This window comes from Anastrepha obliqua, chromosome 3 (assembly GCF_027943255.1).
Source record: "Anastrepha obliqua isolate idAnaObli1 chromosome 3, idAnaObli1_1.0, whole genome shotgun sequence".
Classification (NCBI taxonomy): domain Eukaryota; kingdom Metazoa; phylum Arthropoda; class Insecta; order Diptera; family Tephritidae; genus Anastrepha; species Anastrepha obliqua.
In genome coordinates this window covers 95,917,895-95,944,216 of record NC_072894.1, presented here as the reverse complement: position 1 = coordinate 95,944,216, position 26,322 = coordinate 95,917,895, and the positions used below count along the sequence as shown (strand labels likewise).

The 26,322-nt window shown below is 38.4% G+C and overlaps 3 protein-coding genes across 4 annotated transcripts in view; 2 read left to right on the top strand and 1 right to left on the bottom strand.

The window, feature by feature from the left end:
* LOC129242312 (neurobeachin-like protein 1) overlaps positions 1-26,322 on the bottom strand; it is a 167,631-nt gene that overhangs the window by 89,875 nt on the left and 51,434 nt on the right. The gene's annotated exons all lie outside the window — the stretch shown is intronic.
* Positions 1,638-2,736, top strand: LOC129242317 (larval cuticle protein A3A). The gene is made up of 2 exons (XM_054878896.1): positions 1,638-1,741; positions 1,934-2,736. Exons 1-2 carry the CDS (start codon positions 1,727-1,729, stop codon positions 2,300-2,302), a joined length of 384 nt encoding a protein of 127 aa, XP_054734871.1. The 5' UTR covers positions 1,638-1,726; the 3' UTR covers positions 2,303-2,736.
* On the top strand, positions 11,060-12,688 carry LOC129242316 (larval cuticle protein A2B). The gene is made up of 3 exons (XM_054878895.1): positions 11,060-11,097; positions 11,211-11,483; positions 11,594-12,688. The coding sequence occupies exons 1-3, from the start codon at positions 11,086-11,088 to the stop codon at positions 11,915-11,917; spliced, it is 609 nt and encodes a 202-aa protein (XP_054734870.1). The 5' UTR covers positions 11,060-11,085; the 3' UTR covers positions 11,918-12,688.

The following is a 26,322-nucleotide window of genomic DNA, read 5'->3' as shown; positions in this document are numbered from 1 at the left end:
AGGAGCCTTTTATGGCAGAAACACTCTCGGAGATTTTCTATTGCCTGACGAGGGACGTTTAAAAAATAAATAAATAATTGGCGCGTACACTTCTGTTAGGTGTTTGGCCGAGCTCCTCCTCCTATTTGTGGTGTGCGTCCTGATGTTGTTCCACAAATGGAGGGACCTACAGTTTCAAGCCGACTCCGAACGGCAGATATTTTTATGAGGAGCTTTTTCATGGCAGAAATACACTCGGAGGTTTGCCATTGCCTGCCGAGGGGCGACCGCTGTTAGAAAAATGACGTTTACTATTAGAAAAAGTCTTTGCTATTATTTGATGTTCCGTGCCTAACCAAATAGTAGTCACGCACAAACCCATCGGAAGCATAAGAAGATGAAATATCAAAACACCCCCACATAATTTACAGTGAAGAAATATTCTGCAGAGACGGTAAGACGAGTATTAAGAAGTGTTGAGAAGAAGTGTTGAGTATTGAGAAGAAGAATTATCAATATATAAGAATTTTTTTTTAAATAGTACGTAGACTAGAGCTTAAAATACCATAAAAAGGTGCTATTCGATGAGACTAAAATAAATCGGTCAGGGGTGTCACTGCAGTCAGATAATGTCAAAATTATTTTTAAATATGGGGCTAGAAGATTGCAAAAATTTAAGGGGAGATACACAAAGTATGGGTATGAACTATGCATCCGGTATAAAATTATGTAATATTTTTGTTACTTTTGTCTGAAATGGGCTTTGGTTTTATTGCTTTTCAGGCATATGAACTTAAAACATTTCAAAACAAAGACTGTTAAGTATTTAAGAATTAAACTTTGTTTGTTCGATTTGGAGTTGTGACCTGAGTCACTGCTGGAGTTCTCTGCATATATGTATGTATATGTATATGTATATAAGTATACTTATAATCAATGCTATAGCATATTTTTTGGTTTGTTCACAAAATAGTTAATTGCACCGCCTGGCACATTTGGGTACGTTGACAGCCAATAATAATTGCAAGTATGTATGCACATACATACAGACATACATTCCACAATACTAAAAATGAAAACAAAGCATACTATGCATTTATTTGCTCTTGATGACTAATGTGCGATTTGTGGAACGTATGAGACATGGGCATTGATCCGCATAGAGGAACTGAAAAATATGTATGTATGCACGTATGATATACCATATATACGTATGTGTGTATGAATTAGTTATTAACTTTGGGCAGTGGGCGTGAAACCAAATTACTCATCCGCATACATATATGAAATTGTTATAACTATTCAATTATGGTTGAAAATCGACCATTCATGCGTCGCTATGCCGTTGTTGAGTTGGGTAAGCCCTGTGACCAAACAGTTGGCACGTCTTCTGAAGCAAATGCGAGTGTCGCGCATTCGCCAACTAATCATTGCAACATTTAGTACCCATAATTGCTGCGTTTATAATTTTACCTAGATATTTGTACTGCGACTTTTGTTAAGACACAAAGAGGGCGTCGTGGCTATTATGCCACTAAAGTCTGTACTTTTCGGGCAACAATTTCACAATTCAGCCTATCCATATTGGTTTCAAAACGCAACATCGTTACCAACTTGCCTGGGTGGCGTAGTTTGTTTATAAGCCTGACAGCTTAGCCTGATAACATTATTCCAACGAAAGTAATCAAACACTAAGTACTACCGACAAACTCTTTGCGCACAAATCAACAGCAAATAAAGCAGTAAAATGGCTTTCCTCAAGGTTGGTCAAACAAATACAGGATTAACTTTACAAAACTTTAACTGATTATTGGATTACTTCGCATCAGCCAATTTTGTGGATTATTAGTTTTATACAACATATTTATTGCGGCGTGCGAGTGTCCTCGGCACACTCTCCTTGGGGCTAGTACCAAGTGCGGTATACTACATCAATCTATTTTTTTTCTTTTAGTACACAATTGTCGTCTACCTGGCTCTCATTTCCGTCAGCCAATGCGCACTTTTGCGCGCTGCTCCTGCACCGGTTGTGCCAATCAACACAGAGATTGACCCACATCCACAATATGCTTTCGCTTACAATGTGCAGGATGCTGTCACCGGCGACAGCAAGAGCCAACAGGAAGTGCGCGATGGTGATGTTGTGAAGGGTTCCTACTCTGTTCTGGACGCTGATGGTACACTTCGCACAGTATTCTACACCGCTGATCCCATCAATGGCTTCAATGCCGTCGTTCAACGTGGTCCGGTTCCTGCAGTGGCTGCCAAGCGCGTTTTGCCTGTTGCTCCAGTGCCGCTGCCGGCACGCTTCATCCAGGGCTGAATAGAGAGATGGCGAGAGCTTGTCAGCTGAGTTTTTTGTAGCATTAGACGCCTAAGCACTGTGCTATTAACCTATCATCACTCATCAATTATTTAGCATGCTAGTCAAGCAGTCTGATCATTAGTCAATTAGTTAATCAACCCTACAAATACTTGGCTGGTAGGTCTTTGCGTTCTTGTTGGTATTGTTAAAAGTCAATTTAATTAATTTTTGCTTTGTTGTTTTGTAGCTCATAATAGAATTAAATTATTACATAATTATTAACTACATTTAAAATACACACACATATACACTCACATACATACATACATACATGTATGTAAGTACATTATTTAGGCTATAGTCGCACTAAGCACTTCACATACCAACTATATATGTATTTGTGTGCGTAGTACTTTTTTGTGTGTAATTTTATTGGTTATTTTTGTAGTAATAAATCACTCAGCAACACTATTGATATCGAAATCAAACAAATGTTTTTGTATGCTTTGGCTTATTTTCCCTTGTTAAAACAACCGAACGCGTTGATTTTACTTTTGTGTATGTCAATTGCGCATACGACCAGTGAAACGGTCTCAAATTACACCCAGCCGAATCTCACACGCATTGACCGGCAAACTACATATATGAAATTTTGGAGAATTTGAAACAAAAAAAATCAAAAAACAAGATATATTATTGCAGACATTGGCACTGTCATACGAAATGCGTAAATCATTTTCAATTGAAAAGTGTCATAAACTACGCAAAAAATCGTAATGTAGAATAACAAATTATTATTTAATATGAAATGTTGCCAAACCCTTATTTACTACACGATCTGAATCCGAATGTACACTGTTAAACTATAATTGTTTCATTTATTTGTTTTCATGAAATTTTTGACGATTTTTTTTTTGAAACTACGAATATTTTCGAACAATTAATAGATAATAATGAAGAAAATAAAAAACCTCTTTTCCAAATATTCTACAACATACTAAAATTTCATCGAGTTTAAGAAACGTTCCCCGAAAAAAAAAATAGAAACAAAAAGTTTAGCCACAAAAAATCAGAATTAAAAAAAAAATATGGAGAATTAATTAAGTATTTTGACATTGTTCCACCTACAATTTTAAGCCGACTACGAAGGTGAACTGTTTTTTTACGAGAAGTTTTCTTCATGACAGAAATACACCCGGAGGTTTGCCATTGCCTGCCGAGGGGTGACTGCTTAGAAACAAATTTTTCTATCATTTTGCTGTTTCATGCACGGAAATTCGAACCCACCGTGTTCTAATGTTTTTTTTTTCGTATATCTGGAATGAAATGATGTTTTTTGCTGAGTCAGATCCATGTATATATATTTTTGTTTATCACATTTGGTAGCACATTTTTCCAGTTTCGACGGAAGATATATTTTTTTGCAAATTGATGCCTTTATTTATTAACCCGGCTTCTACCAACCTGTATCGAACTGTCCGACTTGTAATTTGCAAATTTAACTCAGTTTTAAGCTCGTTTGATGACAAGAAAAACCAGAGATTTCGATATAACATATGAGTTTTATGTTTCCTCTTTCCAGAATTTTACATTTCCTCCCTCGAGTTTCAGCTTTTGCACTTTTGCTACGTTATGAATAGCTTTAAACACTTTTTTCTTTGCTTAATTCGGTTATTCTTTCATGAATTCTGCTATTAAGTCCATCGTTTATCCTTCTTTTCTTAAATTTTTTATTAATCTGACTTCTTCCTCCGTACAATGCTTGGCGGCCAAGTTTGCTTATTTTATTCAATACTAAGTAATCTATACCTAAAATTTAGTTAATTAAAAATTTATAACGTTTAAAATTTGCTGCTATCGCCAAACAGTTACTGTTTCTACAATTTTTTTTGAGCACAAATCGGTTACGGCGGCCGCAGCGCTGTATGTATTCGCTTAGGGTAGGTTTCATTTCGGCTTGCAAATAGTGTTGCCCAGTGTAATTTATTTTATAACGATCATGGAAAATTTCATAACTTACAACTATAGTTAAATCAGTGAAACAGCTCATTTGAGTCAAACTTCCCTCTTACTAATACTTCCAAGTATAAGTAGATTGATCGAGCCACCTCATACGGGAATGTGGGAATTTGGTAGCAAGCATCCAGGGTACACTGGAGATACGGAGGCAATACTGTAATAAATCTGCTGATAAAAAACTGACACCGTGAAACAGGTTTTAGTTAAATTTTTATTTTGGTAGGTAAGTCGGTTATCAGCCGGCCAAAATTTAAAAAACAAAACAAATTGATAAAATTTTGTTTATCAATCTTGAAAAACACACTCCTCAGATTTTTTATTTTTTTTAATTGGAACAAATATTTGGAAAAGCATTTTTGTTTGTCAGATTTGAACAACACCCCCATCAGATTTGTTTTTAAAGAGAAACTTCTTAGGCGTCGATGGACGAGCGAGAATGGAGAGTAAAACTTCAAGGACATGAAAACGGACATTTTCGTTACGCGAGAGAGAAAAAAAGATATAACGTAGAGGGAAAGGAGAGAGAGAGAGAGCCATGCCTTATATATATCTTAGATATACTTTAGGCTATTTTTCCTGAGTGTTTCCTTGTGGTTGCTAATTTCTAGTGAGAAATAACACTGCCTACCTTTTGTTGCTTGTTTGTTGGTGCAAACTTGTAGGAAATATACTTTTGATGCCTACTTTTTGGCCTGGTCCTGGAATCGCTGCGTTTGTGCGGGTGATAAACGCTTGGAGTAGTGCACGTTCTTGCCAGTTTGTGTCCGATGTTTACCTACGCCTGTCTACCTCTCTGCGTTTTTTGTAAATTTTGTCTATTTGTATTCTCTGTTGTGAATTTATTTAGATATATATTCTTTCCCTCTCTCTCTCTCTCTCTCTTATTCTCTCTCGGGTCTCTCCCTCTTTCTTTGTCTGCCTTGAAAGTTTCACTTCTGTTATGTGTACTACACGCACTTTTTTATTTTTTTATAAGAAGCTGAGTTTATGCTCAGTAATCCTCGAAAGTTTCATAGTGGGATTCCCATAACTTTTCGAGTTATATTCAAATTTTTCCCGCGGCGAACAGGTAGGTACGTGAAATGGTTGAAGTACCAGTCTGGCACTCCACAAGCAGCATTAAAGCGTAATTTTGGTACCATTATGAGACCTACAACAGGCAGACCAGCCAAATCTGTTGATGCAATGGAGAAGATTGATGGAATTTATGTAGGCGCTTTGCCCCAGCCTGTCGAAGAAAAGAGCACCCAGTGACCTTATTAGTCTAACTGCCAAGCCCGGACATTTACAAAGTAAGTGCTCAACAGTATCCTTCTCTGAAGGGTCCCCACAGATTTTGCAATTGGATGGCGTGGAAGCCCCAGGACTTTCTGAGTACTCCGTACATTTTAATGGAGCCACAGGGTTTTCGACATAGCACATGAAGAAATGGAGCTTCATCTTTTCTGCGCTCTCTTGAGAAATAAGTTGTGAAATTCCCTTTTAACATCAACAACAGGCTCCCTCTATGTTCCTTTGCCCTTGAACCCAGATAAGGGAAATGTTACTTGCACACCCAAGATATTTGATCTCCTCCTTACAGTCCTTACAAGAGTTGACTAATTTGGATTTACAATATGGCGTCGTCAAACCTTAATATCTCCCTCTCTCTCTCGCTCCCACGTTCCCTAAGTATTTTGCATACCTGCAGGATCGCAAAGATTTCTGCCTGAAAAACACTACGAGTATTCGGCAATTTTCGGCGGCGAACAACGTGAAATTAAAATTGTCAACCGAGCTATATTGTGGGGCGAAACGAATTTCAACCGGCTGCTTTGATTTGTTGCGTGTTTGTAGCCCGCATAATATACATACGTAGAGCTACTTCTATCGATTTTCAAATGAGCGCCGGCCGCCGTAGCCGAATGGATGACTACCATTCGGAGTTCACAGAGAGAAGGCAGGCTCGAAACTCGGTGAAACACCAAAATTAAGAAAAAGTATTTTTCTAATAGCGGTCGCCCCTCGGCAGGCAATGGCAAACCTCTGAGTGTATTTCTGCCATGAAAAAGCTCCTCATAAAAAATATCTGCCGTTCGGGGTCGGCTTGAAACTGTAGGTCCCTCCATTTGTGGAACAACATCAAGACGCACACCACAAATAAGAGGAAGAGCTCGGCCAAACACCCAAAAATGTGCACGCGCCAATTATATATATGTATACGAGTATATGTATATAATATATACGAGTATGCATTCTAACGCTTTGCTAGAGTAGTACTTTCATGTCCATACAAATGCAAGTTTATTTATCCCTAATCAATACCGCCGGAAACTCTAGGAATTCAATTCCTTCTGTAATTCATATTTGTATTTGCAATTCAATTGAATTCCTCAGATGCAATTCACAACTACAAAAAGAGAAATAATAATCAATGCATCATAGCAAAGGTAATCTTATCGAAATTCATCGCATTTGTATTCGTGCATGTAATCACTACGTTGAAACGCGCACACGCACACGCACACTGCGACAATTTATGGTAGATGCCGTTGCTAAAATATTACATAGTTGGAACCTAATTGCATTCACACAAGCGGCATGCCAAGAAAATTGCCACAAATATCTGCATAAGCTAACCATATAAGTCAAATACTACCTGTTGAAATAAAAAAAGAAAAGAAGAAAAACTTAAAAAAAAAGATAAATCACATAGACAGTAAACAATAAATTGGAATAATGTTGACAACGGTGTAATCGCTTTAGCAACTGAAAAATGCATTAATAGCAGGCAAAATTTTAATAGGTATTTTAACAATAAAAAATTTAAAAAAAAAAATCAGAAAAATAAGTATCAAACAGATTGTTCGGAAAATGGCATTCGAAATATTCAGCCAGCCAGTTAATTGGTTATATATTTGGCATTTACGCACACGCGCTTGGAAAAACCAATTATCGCCAAGAAAGTCCAAGAGAAAAAAATGAAATAAAAATCTGGAAACGCTCGAGCTGGAGTAAAGCAATAGAAAACATGTTGAATATTAATATGAGGATTGGGCATAGAGCACTAAATAATTAATGCAATAAGGGAATAGTTAAAACACTGATAAACTGAAGATTTTGTGATAATGAAACCCTTATTTAATAATGCTCAACCCTGTTTAATATATGTATAGGATTAATTAATTCTTTTAGCTGATATTCAACGCACTTTATATGAAATCGATCAGTGGTCTCGCTTAAATGCAAATTATCAGAAAACGTATGCTCCACTGCCCTTGTTGTTACATGTAACGGACAGATAAGCCAAGGTTTTTCTCTACATTAGAGCGCCCAAATTCGGTTCGGATCACTCTTAGGTTAGATTGACCGCCTTCAATATGCTGTTTTGTAAAGATACCACTCAAAAGTCATTCTTTAGCCGAACAAGTGAATTCTTTTAATTCTTCTACGTGGAATACTATAATACGCATAAACTTTTATAATGTCGAAATGATGTCTTGCCGACGCGGAAAATGTCGAAATCTTATCCTGCCGAAATAAAAATGGACGACCAAAAAGCAAAATATCGAACAAAAAGTTGGTCCTATTTATTGAAAACATTTTAAAATATCTCTATTATTACAACGTCGGTGGCATCGGACATACATATAGGCAGACTTAGGTTTCTAACAATTTCTCTTCGACATTATTTTCGGTGTTTTTAGTCTCAACACTTTAAATCTCGATATATCCTCCCAGACCCTTACCCGTAATTAATTTTTAGATTCCAATATATTATATTAATTAACTTAAATAAATCAACTAATCGAAACAAAAATAAATAAAATATATAATTAATAATGGATGTGTAGTCAATCAAGGCAATGAAAGGCTGTCCACAAGAAAGAGTTTTGTCACCACTTCTGAGGACTTGATGATCTCCTAATAAAACTACAGGAGCAGGTTTTCATAACATTGTATGTATATGCTGACATTTGGAAAGCTAAACGCAGGGTAAATAGTTTGGAGAATGCTCAAAGAATTGAACCCATAGGGAAGTCAGAAGAACTCCGTCAAAACGAAGGTCTTATAAGATATTTTACCTACAATAGGGTACTGCATAACATGCGTAAAGTAGACATAAGAAAAATAGTTGGTTTTACGACAGGTCACTATTATTTAAATTACCATCTCTCAAAAATTCACATTGGGAATGGGTCTGGAGGATGATAACATCACCGAGCATATCTTATGCGACTGGATTGCCTTGGTAAAGACAAGGCCGCACATCTTTCATCGAAATCAAATGGATTCGAATGAAATTAAGAATGCTCTTGTTGCAGATATTTTGAAATTTGTCCGCAAGGTGCAAAATTTACTGAATTTGGCTAAATGAAACCTGATGTAATGCATTAAAGGTAGTAGTGCCCAATATGACTAGTATTAACTACTTCAAAAACATGTATGTAGTAGGAAACAAAAGATCTTTTAGGTCACACTCCAGAACAAAATTCTTATTATTATTATTATGTGTAAATTCCACACATCATTCATTCCACATACTTATATATTACATTATTTGATTTTTTTAGACATTTCTTTTATGCGTATGCTTTATTGACAGCCTGAAACAGGGCAACCAATCCTATGTAGCTGTTAAGATTCATTGATACAAATATCTGGTCTGACTTTCTCTTCTAATTTTGAGTGCAGAAAATCTAAAAGAAGTTTGAAAGAAATGTTTGTGGTATCAGGTTTCAGACCTGCGTAAATAAGGGCGGATAAAGAATAGCGTATCACTTCGATCAGGTGAGACCAAGGATCTAGAGGTTTATTTAAGTGGGCAAGTGAAGGTGTAATTAGTGTCGTGCAATATTTCTCCACATATCAAACATGCATCTGGTGCGCCAGCGCCTAATCGAGATAAGTAAAAATTTAAGTTGCCAGAATATCCGGATTGTAATTTTGCAAGCCCTGCACGTATAACACGAAGCATCCTAAGCTCCTTACCTGTGCACCTGGGTGATTGGTCATTCTTTAATTGTTGTTAATTGGCTCCCGATAAATATCGTTGATTTTCTGTTAGTATATCGCTAATCCCGGCGGTTGGTGTATTTATTGCTGCACCTCGTCGTTTAGCTGTTACTTCCAATGCAGTCGATAATAGATACTGAAATGACTGGGGTTTTATCTGAACTGAAACGGTTGTTGGTAATCATAGGACAAACACCTTGCAACAGAGATGCTGTGCGGACGTAGAGCCAAACTAAGGACCAAAAAAAGTTTTCTGCTCTAACATATATGTCAGCGAACTCAATTTTAATGGAATTCATAAGATTTGTACTACGTCAAGTTCAGGTAATGGGACACTAAGTGTGTCTGTGTTCGTTTTTATTGATATCACTTTCTAACTATTTTTGTCTTTGCATACATTTGCTGACAAATTTAGTCTTATAGCCACTTAATTACTTTTGTGGTTAAAAACAAACTACATTGAATGACGGAAATCTCAATTCGACCTCTACGCGCTTCATTGCTTTACTGCAGCTGTCTAGCCCACAAGTGTCTTCTATGATTGGCGTACGACGCCATTTGAAAATTTAATAAATTTTCCGATAGGAGGATTCATTTTGAGCCATATTGTATATAGAGTCCTAATCCCAACACTTCAATTATGGCACCCATCACTAATTTGCAATCTAAGTGACTAAGAAATTCTTACTATTCTGAGGAAGTCATACAAACATATACACATAACATATACATTTTATACGGTATGATTATACGGATTTTACTAACAATATTGAAATAATACAAAGTTTGTCAATTAAAGGCGAGCTTTTAAGGCGGAAGACACCAGAATTAAGGGGTGCATTCAATGCAACGCACAATCAGTGACAAGAAAAGGAGTCGCCGAAGAAGTACGTATTTACATACATACATACATAAGTACGTATGTACATTAGACGCTGGATTTTTAAATTGTTACATTTTTTGTTTACTATTCGCCTTGCCCGACACGCGTTCGGTCCGGTGTAGTATGGCTTTAATGGGCCTAAATTGCGGATTACGTGGCACGGCAACCAGCCTATAGTGATAAAAAAAAAATTGCCCTGCCACCGCACGACTGTTGGCCAGGCAGAAATATTGCATGCGCAAGCGCGTGCGCATAGAGTTACAAAGTGTGTGTGCATTTGGGCGACGCCTGTGGGGCATGCTGGTGCACCAGTTACTAAATGGGTGTGTGTGGATTGTTCCAAGGCGGCGTGCGTGCTCTTGTCATTTTTCTGTTCTTATTTTTAGTTATTGTTGTTCTTGTTTTTTCTACTGTCGCAGTATTGCATTCACCTCGCCGGCGTTGTTATAGGCCTAAGCGCCTAACCTAAGCCTAAATCGCGAATGCCGCCGCCTCCGCGTTCAGCATACTGCGTAGAGCGTTCAGCTTAGCTACATGTTATGGTTTGTAAGAGCGTTGCTAGCGTAGCAGCAGCAGTTGCTGCCACCATAGCAACGATGAAAAATGAATTATTTTAATTTCGTTCATTCTGTTTTTTTTATCGTCTACTACGCCTTTGTGTATTTGTTGGTGCTGCCACTTTTTTTGCATAAATATTTGTATATAGGTATGTATAATTTTACTCTTGTATACTTGTCGCTTGCATCAGCCAAATGGTAAAGTACAAGCGGGCGTAAATTTCAATGCACACATTTTCTGAGAAGTGGCAGAAAAATGGTTGCCGCCGCTCCTATATAAAGCAATTGTTGATCTTGCAAAGAACCACAGAGTAATTTCATTTGTCAAACGCTACAGTCAAACAACCATGGTACAAAAGGCAAGTGTGTGTTTGTGTGTGCAATAAGGATTAAACCATTCACACATCCTGGGAATTAACTCCCAGGTTGCCTAGAACCAAAGACTTTATACTGACGAATTTCTTCTTTACAGTTGATCATTCTCAGCGCTTTGGTAGCCGCCGCTTCCGCCGTTGCCGTACTGCCAGGACCGGTATATCCTGGTCTTGCAGGAATACATGGACTTCCCGGGCTGCCCGCATTGTCTCCACTGCCAGCCCTACCTGCACTGCCAGCCTTGACGAAAATTGCAGCACCTGTGCTGCCTGCCATTACCAAGATTGCGGCACCCCTTGCCGTCGCAAAAGTGGCGGTGCCCGAGCCATATGATCCCAATCCACAATACAGTTTCAGCTATGATGTTCATGTGAGTGTTATCGTGAAGCAACCTACAATTAAATAGCCATCGGCACAGTGTACATTTGAAGGTATACTTTATTTAATTTTCTTTTCCTTTTCTTCTTCTTTTTTTTTTAGGATGGTACAACTGGCGATGTGAAGAATCAACAGGAAGTACGAAGTGGTGATGTTGTACAGGGCGCCTACTCTCTAATTGAACCCGATGGCACACGACGTATCGTCGAATACACCGCCGACCCAGTGCACGGATTCAACGCAATCGTTCGCCGTGAACCAATCGCTGTTAAGGCGGTTGCACCAATTGCCAAAGTACTCGCCCCAGCACCGCTGTTGCACGCTCCTGTCATAGCGAAGGCCATCCCAGCTATATCGGCATTGCCTGCTTTACCCGCTCTACCAGGGCTTGCTCTTCCTGGACCTCTTTCGCCCTACCACGGCTAAGCGAAGGCAATGATAATAGCATATCGTCAACAATTAAGAAAGAAATTCATACTTAGTCAATTCACATACTATAAGAAAATGTGAAATATTGCCGTTGCCGACCTCTTGCCGCTGCCATCGCCCATGAATGAATGACAACATAATTAGTCCTCTGCAAGCCAACAAACAATCAATCATTAACCCACAAAGGCAGGTATTCGATGCCGTTGCAGTGTAACTGTGCCTCTACATTTTAAACTCAGTCTACTTAGTTTTGAAGTCGAAAACTAGCCGATTTCGCCGGATTGAAGAGTTCATGTACAGTAGCAGACAATTCTACTGAATGCATATTAATAAGTATCATCATTGGAAATGTAGTAGTAATTTACACATACACTCGTACTCACCAAACAACGCACTTCGAATTTCAACTTCGGCTACTCTCTGTTCTCTAGAGTTTCTATGCGAAAGGACAATGACAATTCACAACACAAACGACATACGACAAACAACTTACTTCTTACTTATGTTATTTCGTTGGCTTGCTGTTTATCTCTATAAATATTTGTATATGTCTTGCATATCTCAATATTTTATAACTACACATTCACGCGCTTTACCATGCTCTTCATATTACTCCTATATTCGTTATTCGTTACAACTCTCGTTTTTTATTAGTTATTTTAAGGCTGTTTGACCGCGATAAATACCTACATTACAATTATTGTATGTTAATACTCATATGTAAACCGAATAAAGTGTATCAAAGTATGCAATTTAAAAAAACACAAACACATTTCTTTTGTATTACAATGTGGGACAATAACTGAAGGCTTTAGGAGGTTTGTGGATGGCTATCATTCAGCTGTTTGCGAACCGAATACAGAATCACTTTAAAAATGACAGTTCTCTGGAATGGGGGACTCCTCTGACACTGATAAGCTTGTATTACTCTCAAGTATATTTATGTTAGTACTCGATGGTTAAGAAAAATCTTCTCATAAAACCCATATGCCATTCAGAAACCTCATAAAATTAGCCCATACAGTTTTTTGTAGGACCACATTAGGACTGGCAGCTGTATGGCATAAATACTTCCCTTTTGAGCTCGGTGTGGCCAGCATCAAACCATTAATCGGCTCTCAGCGAATTCGGAGGAATCAACTGATTTGCTGACGTAATAAGGAATATGACAGCGGTTTCTTTACGACAGAGGTTGCCAAAAACTGAGATTGTGTTGGTGATATACGAAAAAAAATCAATGCAGTCACTGGCAATGTTGCATCGTTGTCGTCGGAACAACGACTAATTGGAAGAGCGTAAAAATGCTTGTGAAATTAGCTGGTACAATTGTGTTGTCAGTTAGACAATTTCCTTCGAATGTGGAAGTGGAAGATAGTTTCCTTTTTCTCCGGTTGGTTTAACTATGGGTGTGGTATCGCACTTAAATTATAATTGAATATGATGTCGCACTTAAACCATGCGCCGAGTATACATACGCATGCCGTCAAACAAATGCGGAGATAATTTGAAAGGTCCTTTTAAAGGATCCTCAATATTTAGGTAAAAAGCAAAAAGTGGCGCAAAATCAGTCACCCTATCGGAAGATTTATAGTTTTTGAAAATGGCGTCGTACGTCAGTCATATTTGACACCTGAGAACTAGACAGTTGCAGTATAAAAGTATGGTACAAGGTTAAGTTAGGTTTTAGAGGCGGTCGACTTAGAGTAGCCCACTCACATAGACCTTGCAGGCCCGCTGTGGTACTTCTGTGTAACACGGGAACGTTACTGTTTTTTTTCACGGAACCAGTTAGACTCTGCAATGAAGTGTAGGACAGGTTTTATCCCAACACTGCATAGTTCCGTAGGAGACTCAGAATGGTATTTTCCTAACAACCTTGCTCTACTCCTAGGTGAGGCTGAACAATTACAGAGGTAATGTTCTACTGTTTCTTCCTCTTCCTCGTCTCTTTAACTGCTGTAGTATTCATGAGAAAATACTCCTAGCCTAGAAGAGTGCCTATCTAACAGCCAATGACCGGTGACACAAGCCCCGACTTTCGAGATCTTCTCTTTTGAGAGGTTAAGCAATACTCCTGATCTTTTTTTATCTATTTGCGGCCAAATTAGCCTGGTTGTAACACAAGTATTTTCTTCTCTCCTTGGTCTGTTTGGATGTTAGGCTTAAAGAACCAGTCGCAGGTGGGTTTAGGTAAAGAGTAGTCGAACTCTTGATTATAACTACTCAAGTATAGAAGCGTGGCCGAACCACCAGGACTTCCATAACTTTCTCTTTCAAAGGAATCTCCACACCCTCCATTATTTCAGTTTTATTATTTCCTTTTTTTTGTTTTTTTTTACAAGTCTATTCTCGATAAGAGTAGCAACACTAGATTTGACTCCAAAATCTTCTAGCGCAGCCGTTATGATGCTTGCATTAATATTGTTAAAAGGTCTTTCAATGTCTACAAAAGCTAATAAAGCAAACTCTTTTTCTGCCAGGCGCTTTTCCACGAAACCGACAAGCGAATGTAAAGCGGTTTCTGTAGATTTGCCATTTATGTAAGCGTAAAATACTCATTCACAATTTTGAGAAGAAAAGACATGAGACTGATAGGTGTTTAGGATTAGTGTGTGAGGACTTGCCTACCTTAGGTATAAAGGAGACTTTCGTCTCCCTCGAATGTAGCCCCTATTCAAGCAGGTTCTAATAATGACAGTAATTAGCAACCTGTGATTGTTGTAACTCTGCCGGATAAATACCATCTAGGCCCGGTGATCTATATGGACCAAAAGTGCTAATTGCCCATTCAATTTTCTCATTGATTCCATTTGATTCCTTAAATTTAATTGCCCCCCATTATTAGTAGAGTCATTAGCTCTTTGTTGCCTGGGAAGTGTGCGAGTAGAAGGATCCTAAATTGACGTGGCCCATGTATTTCTCGGACCCTTGAGACCTTATGTGGTACAAGCAGACAAGCAGTGCAGCGCGTTAAGGTCAAAATAAAGATTTTCATCATTCAAAATCATTTTTTTGTTTGTTTTTATTTAGTAAAAAGTTATTCAAAAAAAAAATTGATGATTAATTTTGCGCCACCTAAAAAAGTTATTCAAAAATATTATTAACTAGCACACCCGGCCCGCTTCGCTGGGCACACTAAAATAGAATAGATATGGTTTAGAACAGAAAAAATATGGTTTTCATATTATTTATGTATTTCTTTATTCTTTATTCAAGCGCTTTGGCATAAACAATATTTTTTGTTTTTCTATTTGTTTTTGAGTAAATATAAAATATAAATTGAAAATCAGGAAAAAAGAAGATTGTTTTTGAATTTCAAATCAACGCAAATGAATAACTATATTAAGAAACAACTGTCTTTTTTCCTGATCATCCATGAATTTTTCGTTTCAATTTATATGTTTTATTAAGCATTGGAGCTTTTTTCCATTATCCATTTATATTTTTCAAAAAAAAAAAAAAAAAAAACGAAAACATTTTTTTTTCCCACGAACACATAATTTCATTTGAACATTCGAATTTCACATTAAATTCTCAAATTTCGTAAGAAATTTTTCACTGTTCCAAAATCCAATCTAAAAAAATTCACAAAGAATTTTTACACTTTGCACCTACGTCTTCTCCTTATGGCATCCAAATCAAAAAGAAATATTGACACATTGTAACTCACACTGTCAATTTGACAGTTCAGTTCCGCCCCAAGCGTTAAAAAAGTAAACGACATATTGGCTGGTTCAAAAGAACGCTGTCCCCGTTGCCAGTGTTCCGAATTACAACCAAACTTTACGAAAACCATTTTCAATACTTACTTAACAATGTGTGTAACTTTGGTTTAATTCGGTGCAAAGACACAGCGGGTCCACGTTTTGGCATATATTTTGAGGCCGTAGTCATCAATAGGTATGAAAATTACCCCGTATTAAAGCACTTATCAACAGCTTTCATTTGATACCCATATTGTACATACACAACCAAAGGTTGCCCGGGTCCACGTTTTGACCTATATCTCGAGACCCCAGTCACGGAGCGGCATGAAAAATACTCTGTACTAAAGCATTCATCAACAGCTTCAATTTGATATCCATATTGTACAAACACACCCTAGGGACCACGTTTTGGTCTCTATCTCGAGACCCTAGTCACGGAGCGGCATGAAAAATACTCTGAACTAAAGCATTAACTAACAGCTTCCATTTGATACCCATATTGTACATACACATCCGAAGGTTACCTGGGTCCACGTTTTGACCTATATCTCAAACCCTATCCACCAATAGGTACCCTATGTTACTTCTATCACCTCCAAAAACATGTGTACAAAGTTTCGTAATAATCGGTTAAGTAGTTTTGGCGTGAAAGCGTAACAAACAAACTTACATTCACATTTATAATATTAGTAGGGATTTTGTGTCACCTTTTATTATCTGAGCGTTATGTTGCTTTTGAAAGAGCAAATTTGTCGGAAAATGCCAGATTTGTGGAAAAAAAAATTTAATGAATTTGCATCACGATAAAGCAAAATTTTACAAGGCTGTCATTGTAAACGATTTTTGACCAATAACTCAACAAATATCATAGACCAACCCTCATATCCACTAATGCTTAAATTACAACCTCAGGCATCTCGTTTCCAGTCGGTAGAAGACATTAAAGATAATTCGAACTGAAGTACATAGAATCCGGATAATGCGATAATGTTTTAATTATTGGCTTATTTGTTGGCATTAAAGAATGACGGAGCTTCGGCTTCGGCCTTAAAGATCTCTCTATGATAGAATTCGCTCGGAAAAGACAGAATTGGATTATTCTTTCTTGAACGAATGTAAAGTGTCGGTCCCGTCCGAACTTTTACTCTTCTCTCTTTATTATTTTGAACATTTTTCCAAAACTATTTTATCGTATCTTGACAATGTACGAGGTGTGTTCAAAAAATAAGGCGAGTATGACATCGAAAGCAAAGCCTAATCATCCCAACGGAAGAGTCCAGGAGAGCCAAGAGTCGATAGCAGAAAATCATGAAACACTTGTCTTATTTCTGCCTCTCACAAACAAATTAAACATTGCTAAAACTGTGAACATATTTTCGAGACGAGTGTACCAACATAATAAAAAAATAATAATAATCGAAAGTATTATAAAATTCACTTTATTTTTTGAACACGCCAAGTATTATACATTAATTAATATTCGCACTACCTGAAAAACAATGAACTTTCTCGCTCTTCCTAATAAAGTAAGCCCTGCATTAAAATTATTGAATTATAGTGAAAGACTTTAAGCCTTTCTTTATTTTATGCTTATGGAGCCTTTACTTTATAGCAGTGGGCCTGAATTTTCACTCGATGACCTTAGGTCAATGAACAAACTACAATAGTATGTAGAAGCAAAATATTACTATATACATATAATAAGAAGTACTTTCAAATTTTCCATGTTTTTTTTTTTTTTTGCTTTAAAAATTAATTTACGAATATCGTTTGAATGTTTTAAGCTTAACAGAAAGTCTAAAAAGCCCCTATAAAAACAGAGAAGTGATGAGCGTGGAACGAAATATGAGTAAGAACGAAGACTTTAATCACGTTTTTTCTCGAAATATTTTTTTTCCGCGCTATAGAATATAACTGAAAAAGCAATCAAGATATTGACTTCAAATTTTACAGGGATATTCTTTAACAATTTGTTTATAAAAAAGTTTAATTATTTTCTTTTCCATTTCAAGTTTAATACTTTTTTTGTTAAAAATAGGTAAGTGCAAAGCGCAATAAATTATTTTAATGAAACATTTTTGTCTGGCAAGAGGCTTTGCATTCCACGGCGCAAATTAAAGGAGCCACGTTTGAGCAGCTGCAGCGCCTCCATTTTTTAATGAAAATAAATTTTTGTGGATTAATTTAAGCATGAATATTAATATGTAATTTATTTTAAGATAAGACTCTCAATTTTTCGCAAAAAATGTTGTCTGGAGGAGCTGCCCCCTTAATGAATTAAGTGCTAATGTATTTAATTTTGTTTTGTGGCAAACATAAAATCTTTATTACTGTATCGAATAGTTGTGATGACAGAAATTACTTAGTGCATATATTCGAATGGCCGTTACTGGTCTATGCGCATTCAAAATCTGCGTAAGCGGTTACTTGTATTACATCAGCTAATGCACTTTCAATGTATTGTACATACCCGTCAATTGGGGGGTTAGGTGGGAAAGTGATGCGAACAATATAGCCACTCCTCTCCAAATGGCAACCCATACCCAAGACTTGATGTCCTGGGCTTGGAACTCCCTGTCTTCGCTAACGAGGCTCTGTCGACCGGTGCCAAGGCGGTATAACCTTGTCAGCACTTTAAGCTAAGGTATCGAGATATCCGTGCCGAGAGCTGTATAGCTGGTATTGTCTAAATAACCTGTCTTTAGCAGTTCCCTTCGATGCCCAGGCAAGGTCGGTTGTATAAAGTGCCTTACCGCGGTATGCCGGCTCTGCCGTGGCGGACCACCCCTTCCGTGCCTACTCGTGGGATCAAATAGCTAATGGATTCAGATACAAATAAAGGAAAAGAAGGAGAAGAAGTGAATGATAAAACTGAGAGTGTGCTGGGCATGCGGAGGACGATCTACCGGCCTCCAGCCAGGGCGCGATTGTCGAACCATGTACGGCGAGGGGTGCATGACACAGCACTCCGCTTCTTAAGCCAAACCGACTTCAATCGGCCTCCAAGACGACCTCTGGTGAGTTGGTCAAGGCGGCCTCTGGTAAGGCTGCCAAGGCTACCCCAGGCAATGATGCCCCGGTGACCACTGCGAACGTCACCAAAAAGGAAAAATAAAAAGTCATCCGGTGTGCTGCTCAAGGCGCGTTACCTGAAGGCGAAATTCATTCTTGTAAAGATTGCCAAGAATGAACAAGCCGGTAAAGCGCACGAGTGGAACATCGAGAACCGTGCTAAGTCTGAGGCCGCAACCGCAGCAAAACTTAATCTGTCACAACAACAACCACATCAACAGCCTAAATCGGCACGGAGCTCGGCGAAGCGTAACCGCTCACAGGATGTGAACTTCGGACGCGAAGCCAAGAAGAGCAAATACTCCTCAGCCCAGGGAGCTGAGGGCCCTTCAACCAGTGCGGCAGCCACGGCCACGAGGGCAGCTTACAGTGAGGTGGCCAGAAATCCTCTCCAAGTTGCCCTCGTGGACGCAAAAACCAATAGTGGAAGTCTATCTAGTATGGTGGTCAGACACCTCATAGATAATAAAGAACAAGCACCTCTCTTCGACTCGGTGAAATCTGTCGAGGTTGCCGGGTAGTAAATGTGCCAATCCGCTCTCGAAGGAGCTTCTGGAGAGGAGTCTTGCTACGGTTAGTAACGCTTTCGCTAAAGCTCATCCCTGCTTCAGAAATTCCAAGGCGACCACGAGCTCGAATTTGATTGCCGAAAATGGAGCTGGACAGTTCGGAAATTGTCCAGTGTCTCAAGGTGCAAAATCCTGAGGTACCGATGGATGACTGGTCTGTCATCAAGGAAGAACATCAGCAACACAGCTCCGCCGTATTACTGCTGATTAACAACGAGTCCCTGGAGGCACTCGGAAAACAGCAGTTTAAACTTCGCTTTGGGCTCAGGTTGGCCAAAGTGAAGGTCTTTCCCGCCACAGTTGCCCTGGATGACGATTTGCAGAAATTGGGGGCCGTCACAAAGAAACTGCTCGACGATCTGCGGTTGTCTGGGACGGACGCAGATTCTGAACAGGAGCAGCAGGTAAGCAGGAGGAAGGTAAGCAACACTTTTGATCAGTTTGTTAAAAGTAGTTAAAATTAACCTTCGTCACTCTAAACTACCCACCGATAACCCACGAGTTACCCACCGTGAGGAGGACATCGATGTCTGCCTGATACAGGAACCTTGCATCTGGCAGCAAAAAATCATGGGACTGAAGGATAGATCCTATGACCTATTTTATGTCCCAACTGATGGTAAGCCTAGGGCCTGTATCCTAGATGGGAACGCAATTAATGCCTTTTTGCTATCAAATTTCAGTTCACCGGATGTGACGGTGGCCAGGGTGGAACCATCCAGTGGCAGTTGCTTCTGCTTGGTGTCTGCCTACATGGCCCCTCCAGAGGAGATGCATCATTAGGGGGATACTCTCCAGCCCAAGAAAGGGAACATCCTGATCGAATGCGGCGCGAATGCCAGACACACCATTTGGGGCAGCAGCGACAACAATGAACGGGGTGAGGCTCTATTTGATTTTATATTTAGCCGTAATTTACTTATCTGGAACAAAGGAAACACCCCAACTTTTGATTTCATGGCATCGGAAACATCAAGAGTTTGAGAGGAAGTTCTTGATATTTCTCTTTCGACAAACTCTTCTTCTGTTAGGGTTGAAAATTGGACGGCCTCCCAGAAGAACTCATTTTCGGACTACAGGCTGCTCCTCTTCGAAATCGATTTCGGTCGGGAAACCTTGATCCCCCCCATTGAAACCCTTAGAGAACTGACTGGTCTCTTTTCCACAAGGTTTTCTGGAAGAAGCTGAACAAGAGTAAGTTTTTGACTACCACTAGGGAACAACTGGACATCCAAGTTAGACACTTAACAAAAAAAAAGTGGCCTGTCCAACAAGAAAGACTTTCCGCTCTGGTGGAGTAACACGCTGGCCGACTTAAAAGAGAAGTCTTCAAGGAGTCTTCATTAAATATTATATTTGATAACTTTCAAGATTACCGAGTAATTTTGGGGGGTATAATACAGCCATTAGAGATGCAAGCGCAACTCTTAGAAAGAGTACTGCGAATCCATTGAATCCGTGAAAGATCGGCCAGACTCAGCAGGGTCTTCTCCAAGGACCACCCTTGTAAGACTCTTGTCAAAAGAGAGAATGGGGAGTGGACTGCATCTGCAGGCGAATCTTTAAAAATCCTTGTTGATGCCCATTTTCTGCAAAATTCTATTGCTCCAGTCTGTATCGAAGGCGCGCATCGGCAAGAGGGGTTACATGCGATGTCCCTGTCATCTATCCTGTCCGCCAACAGAATAAACGAGCAATCGAGAGCTTTTCCCCTTTCAAATCTCCAGGTATCGATGGCATCATGCCAGTAATGCTTCAGAAGGCTAAAACCGTGGTGGTTCCCGTTCTTCAAAATATCTTTCTGGAGGGTATCTCGCTAAACCACGTTCCTGCAAGCTGAAAGAAAACCAAGGTGGTCTTCATTCCTAAGGTAGGAAGGAGCGGCCACGTCTTGGCCAAAGACTTTAGACCCATAAGTCTTGCCTCCTTTATTCTCAAGGTGTTCGAAAAAGTGATCGACTATCACATTCGAGAGCACTTGGAAACCAGACTTTCTCCAGCCCCACACGCTTACCTGAAAGGGAAATCTACCGAGACAGCCTTAGGGACTGTAGGGAAATCTCTGGAGGGAAAACCACTCACTTTGTCGACCTTTATAGACATAGATGGCGCCAGTCTCCGGTGACTTCGCAACTGAAGTTACTCTCACAATTTTGTTTTTCACCCTAGCTAATGGCCAAACCTTGTAATCTATACCCATGATGCAAAAAGAGCGGAGAGAATTCTGCTGCCGAATCGCTGGATGCCATTACAACCGAAATTACTCTCAAACTTTTGCTTCAGATGGGCAAACCTTGTAATCAATAATCCTTGCTGCGTTGGTCATCGCCGTGTAGAAATACTTTTCTCTAGCATGAAAAAAGATACCAAATGAAATGGTTGAGCTGCGAAGTTAACTGGTAGTATTCTAGTTCACAATCAGCATTTTTCCCTGCAGGGAAACGATGAATAACAAACACACATATCCACATAAATGTACATATACATATATACATAATAAATAACAAAAATTATATAAGCAGACAATAAAAATGTGTAAGTATGTAATGAAGAGTAATAAATAAAACACAAAATTTGTCGCATGCAAACCACTGGTTTGAGTTGTGCGTTTGGTTGCGTTTTCTGTCCAGTTAAATGAGATCAAGTGCAATTCATTTTTTTCTAATTAACATACCCACATACGTAGCCATGCATATGCAAACGAGATTTTGTGCATTTGTATGTAGGTACCTTTGGTTTTTTGAATATAATTTATTAAAAGCAATTAGTGGACGCACCCCACCTTTTGCAGCAAAACGGATTTCGGTACGCATGCGATGTGAATGAACGAAAAGTGTGCTGCATTTCAATTTATCGGATTTGGTCTAACATGGCATTTACTTACTCAGCCCAGAACTCGATTCGTTGGTTCGAGGACACTTGCTGCAGCAATAAGTCTCGATACTGACCATTCTACGAATTAGACTTGCACGCATTCACAACGTGTGCAATGTCAATGAAATTGTGAAGGTATTTTACATTAAATTTTATAGCTTAATCCGAATATTGATTATTTGCCATTGCCAGTCAAGTACAATTTTTTTCACAAAAGCATTTGAAGTTTTAGCACAATGTGCCCAAAAAAAGCCTTCGTTTTTTCATCTGTGAACAAATTCTCTTATTCAAAAGTTTTGCCCAACACTAGCTATTACAGTCGCACAATTCTGACTTTTCTTGTCGAAAGAACTACCTGGTTTTTGAGATAATCTATGAAGTGAAGTAATTTTCAATTTCTATTGCAATTCATAATAGATGGCACCGCCTCAATCCTACAAAATATAGAGCCTAACCTTTGAACCGTGAGTTCATTTTTTTAGTTGTGATTACGGTAGTGTATTCACTTTTCTTTTGCTGAAACCTCTTGGCTCAATTTCCTTGCTTTTGAATCATTCCTTGTAATTTCAATTGTTTCGAAATGGCTTGCATGTAAAAACAAGAGCCTGCCGATTCACTTGAATTTTAAAATTGTTCTGTCTCTTCGAACTTTCTAAGTTGTCTCTCACAACAAATTCGCCATGTTTAATTCAAAGTCCAATGCACGCTTAAGCAAAGTAACAATAATCAAAAAATATATGAAATGTAGGGTAATATATGAAAGTTTGTTAAATGCATGGTGAAAAAAGTTCAGAAGGTTTGGCCAATATCAAACCATTAGCCGGCTCTCAGCGAATTTGAAAGAATCAGTTGATTGGCTGATGTAGCCGGGGTCTTGACAGCGATTTGTTAACGTAAAAACTGCGATTATGTTGGTGATATATGAAGAAAACCGGCACAGCTTTCGCTCGTGTTACTTCATTGCCGTCTGAACGACTGATCAAGGAGAATCGAATACAGAAGGTAACGTCTTCCCAAAACCGCTACTTTATTTTTCGCGATTTTGACAAGTGCGACGTCAGGTAACTTAATAATACAAAATAAAGGGACATAACAAGCAAAAGCGGGAAAAATTATATGTTTTGTAAAAATTCAGTGAATGGCTTGATAGTGCCGCGTATAAAATTGAGAAAGCTCGAATTATAAAAATTCCAGCGAATGGAATTTTTCAGCGTTTTTATGTGGATGACGCCGTAGCGAGAAAGTTTGTGTGTGTATAATTTTTTGTGCTTGATAGTTTCTATTGCTTTCGCCTACTCTTCCTCTTCTTCTTTTCCTTCGTTTGTTTGTATATTCTCGGAGCCTGGCGAGACAGCGAATTCGGAAGGCGCAATCTCTTATTTTATCGTTCTTGCTGGTGACGTGGCAGCCGAGATAACCGCTGAATTTTGTTTTTCACCATAGCTGAAGGCCAAACCTGGTAGATATATCATCCTTGCGTTAAATGCTAATTTTATTTTACGCGCTGGCAGCGATTTCAAGTTTCGAAGCAAAACAAAATATGCAAAGCCAGTAAAGTAATCCTGCATCGCACCAGAAACTTGAGTCCCCACAACGTTCGATATGAAGCCGCACTTTTGTTTTAAATAATACCGAACAATTACAAAAAAGTACATAAATCTTACCGCAAATGTACCCTACTTGGTACCGAAGTTCGTATTTTTAAGAGACGTATGAATGCTTACACTTCACTTAAATGGTGAACTACGAAGAATTGAAGATGCTAGCCACCTAGTAAAAATTAAACAAGTAGTTTGGATCACAACTGAGAGCAGTGGTGGCTAAAGTCTTTTACTCGCCCATAAATTAAAGTTGGTATAATACCTCCTGTTATATGATATTGGAATATTGGAAAATTTTATTCGAAAAAAATCTTAGATTATAAATCTCAGCTTTAAAAAATCCTTAAGATGTTTATTATAAGTAGTTAAGTTTAGCCGCAACCGAATGAGTTTATACGTATATAAATATATGTAGAAGGAAAAAAATATTCAGCGGTAAATATACCTAAGTGAATCACCGAAATTCTGCTTTTTATGGAGCTGATCACACAACTAGGAGGAACGCTTACAGCACATTGACTGTTTGAAAATCCAACTCCAAATCGAACTTTTCACATAATATCGATATCAAAGCTGCAAATCGAATATCGAAAGGAGCAGAGAAAGCAGGCTATTTCGAGTAGAGGCAAAAATATTGCAGTCGCATATACACACGTACTTAACCCTCCGTTTGCCAGATGTTATAGTAGTTACATTCGCACGTAATGAGTATGACCAGATTTACAAACTCTTTTTTAATAAGATTAGAAAATAATTTAAAAACACAAGAATTTATTTATTTGTTATTAATAATATAATATTTCATTTTTTCTAAGTACATTCTGTCAGGAATTATTCAATAAAACGCAAAATAATTGTTTAATCATCAAAATTTATTTTATCGCCTTCAAAATAGGCTCCATTCGAAGCTATACACATATGCCAACAATTAGTCCAGTCATCACAGCACTTCTTAAACGCGTTTGAAGAGATCTTCTTCAGCTCCTTCAGCGAATTCCCCTAATGGCCTCTATCGGCTCAAAGCGGCGTCCGCGGAGTGGCAATTTAAGTTTTGGGAAAAGTAAAAAGTCACAGGGGGCTAAATCCGGTGAATACGGTGGTTGTTCGATGATATTTGTCGACTTTTTGGTCTAAAAAGAGTACACAATATGAGCCTTGTTAGACGGTGCGTTATCATGGTGCAAAATCCATGAGCCTCCTTTCGTCAAATTGGGTCGGTTCCTACGCACAATCCCTTTCAAACGTCGCATAACTTCCAATTAATATTCTTTATTTACCGTAGAACCATTTGGAACGAATTACGAGTGCACAACACCATGATAATCAAAGAAAACGAGTAGATTTCACTTTTGACCGACGTTGACGTGGTTTTTTGGATTTCGGCTCATGTGGGTAGCGCCATTCAGCCGCCTGTTGATTACTTTGCATGTCAAACGTATACCCACGTCTCATCACCTGTTATAATGCGCTGGATAAATGTTGGGTCCTTCTTCGGATGAATTTTTGAAAGAAATTCAACTATCTTTCGAATTGATTCATGAGACAATCTAAGGTCACGAGCTACCTTCCTCAAACTTAAATGCTGGTTTTCCAGCACCATTCCTTTGATTTTGTTGACGTTTTTATCCGTTCAAGACGTTGATGGGCGACCACGACTTCTCCGCCCTCTGCAAAAGCCACTCATAGACCCCTGTTTTTGATAAAGCACACTCGCCATAGGCTCTCTGCAACATTTTCAACGATTCGGCACACGAAATCTCGTTCCAAACACAAAACTTAAGATAAATTCTTTGTTCGATATTCTTATCCATAGTGAAAATCGCAGAGCACTCCTGCTGTTGACTGATATAATTAAATGCCAAAAACAAGCTAATTGACAGATCACGCTCACACTTTGCGACACTATAGAGGACAGTTGTATCAACATATCAACAAAAAAAATTTAGACATTGATTGACATTATTTTAAATGAACAATTTCCGATATTTTTTTCACAAAATGTATATAATAAAATTTTAGGATGGCCTATAACATTCCATGACCATAGAAATATACATTTTTATTTACATTTGAAATCAATAATAATGTCTTATCAGACTCATCTGCCAAACGGAGCGTTAATGGATGTATTGAAATTGCCATGACAGCAATTAAAAATTTAATAATCGGTTATTTCAAGAGCAATTTCACTTACGAAAAGGTAATTAGGAACGGTTTATGTGGATTTCCTTCGTGTTTTGAAATAGAAAGGAAATTATATCAAAAATGTAATCGCAATCAAAAATAGAGTCACTTTGATTCGCTGTATAATTCCAATGCTACTTCACTACTTCTATTGATGATGCTTTTCAGATTTGTTTTTATTTTCTACCTTTGTTTTGCTTATACCAATTGAAATGCTTCCACACCTTTTAAACACGCTACTCTTAATTCATTATCCAAGTTTTAATTACCATTTGAAATGAAATGAGCGCCGCTGCAGAGAAATAAAAAACGTGCAAAAAGCAAAGCAGGTAAAAGCAAAACATATAAAATTCGTTGGCGAATTAGTAAATTCGTAATTTGAGTAAGCCTTAGTT

Coding starts and splice junctions, on each gene's coding strand:
- LOC129242316 (XM_054878895.1), top strand. Junction 11,484..11,593: donor GTTTCAGCTATGATGTTCAT/GTGAGTGTTATC, acceptor TTTTTTTTTTAG/GATGGTACAACTGGCGATGT.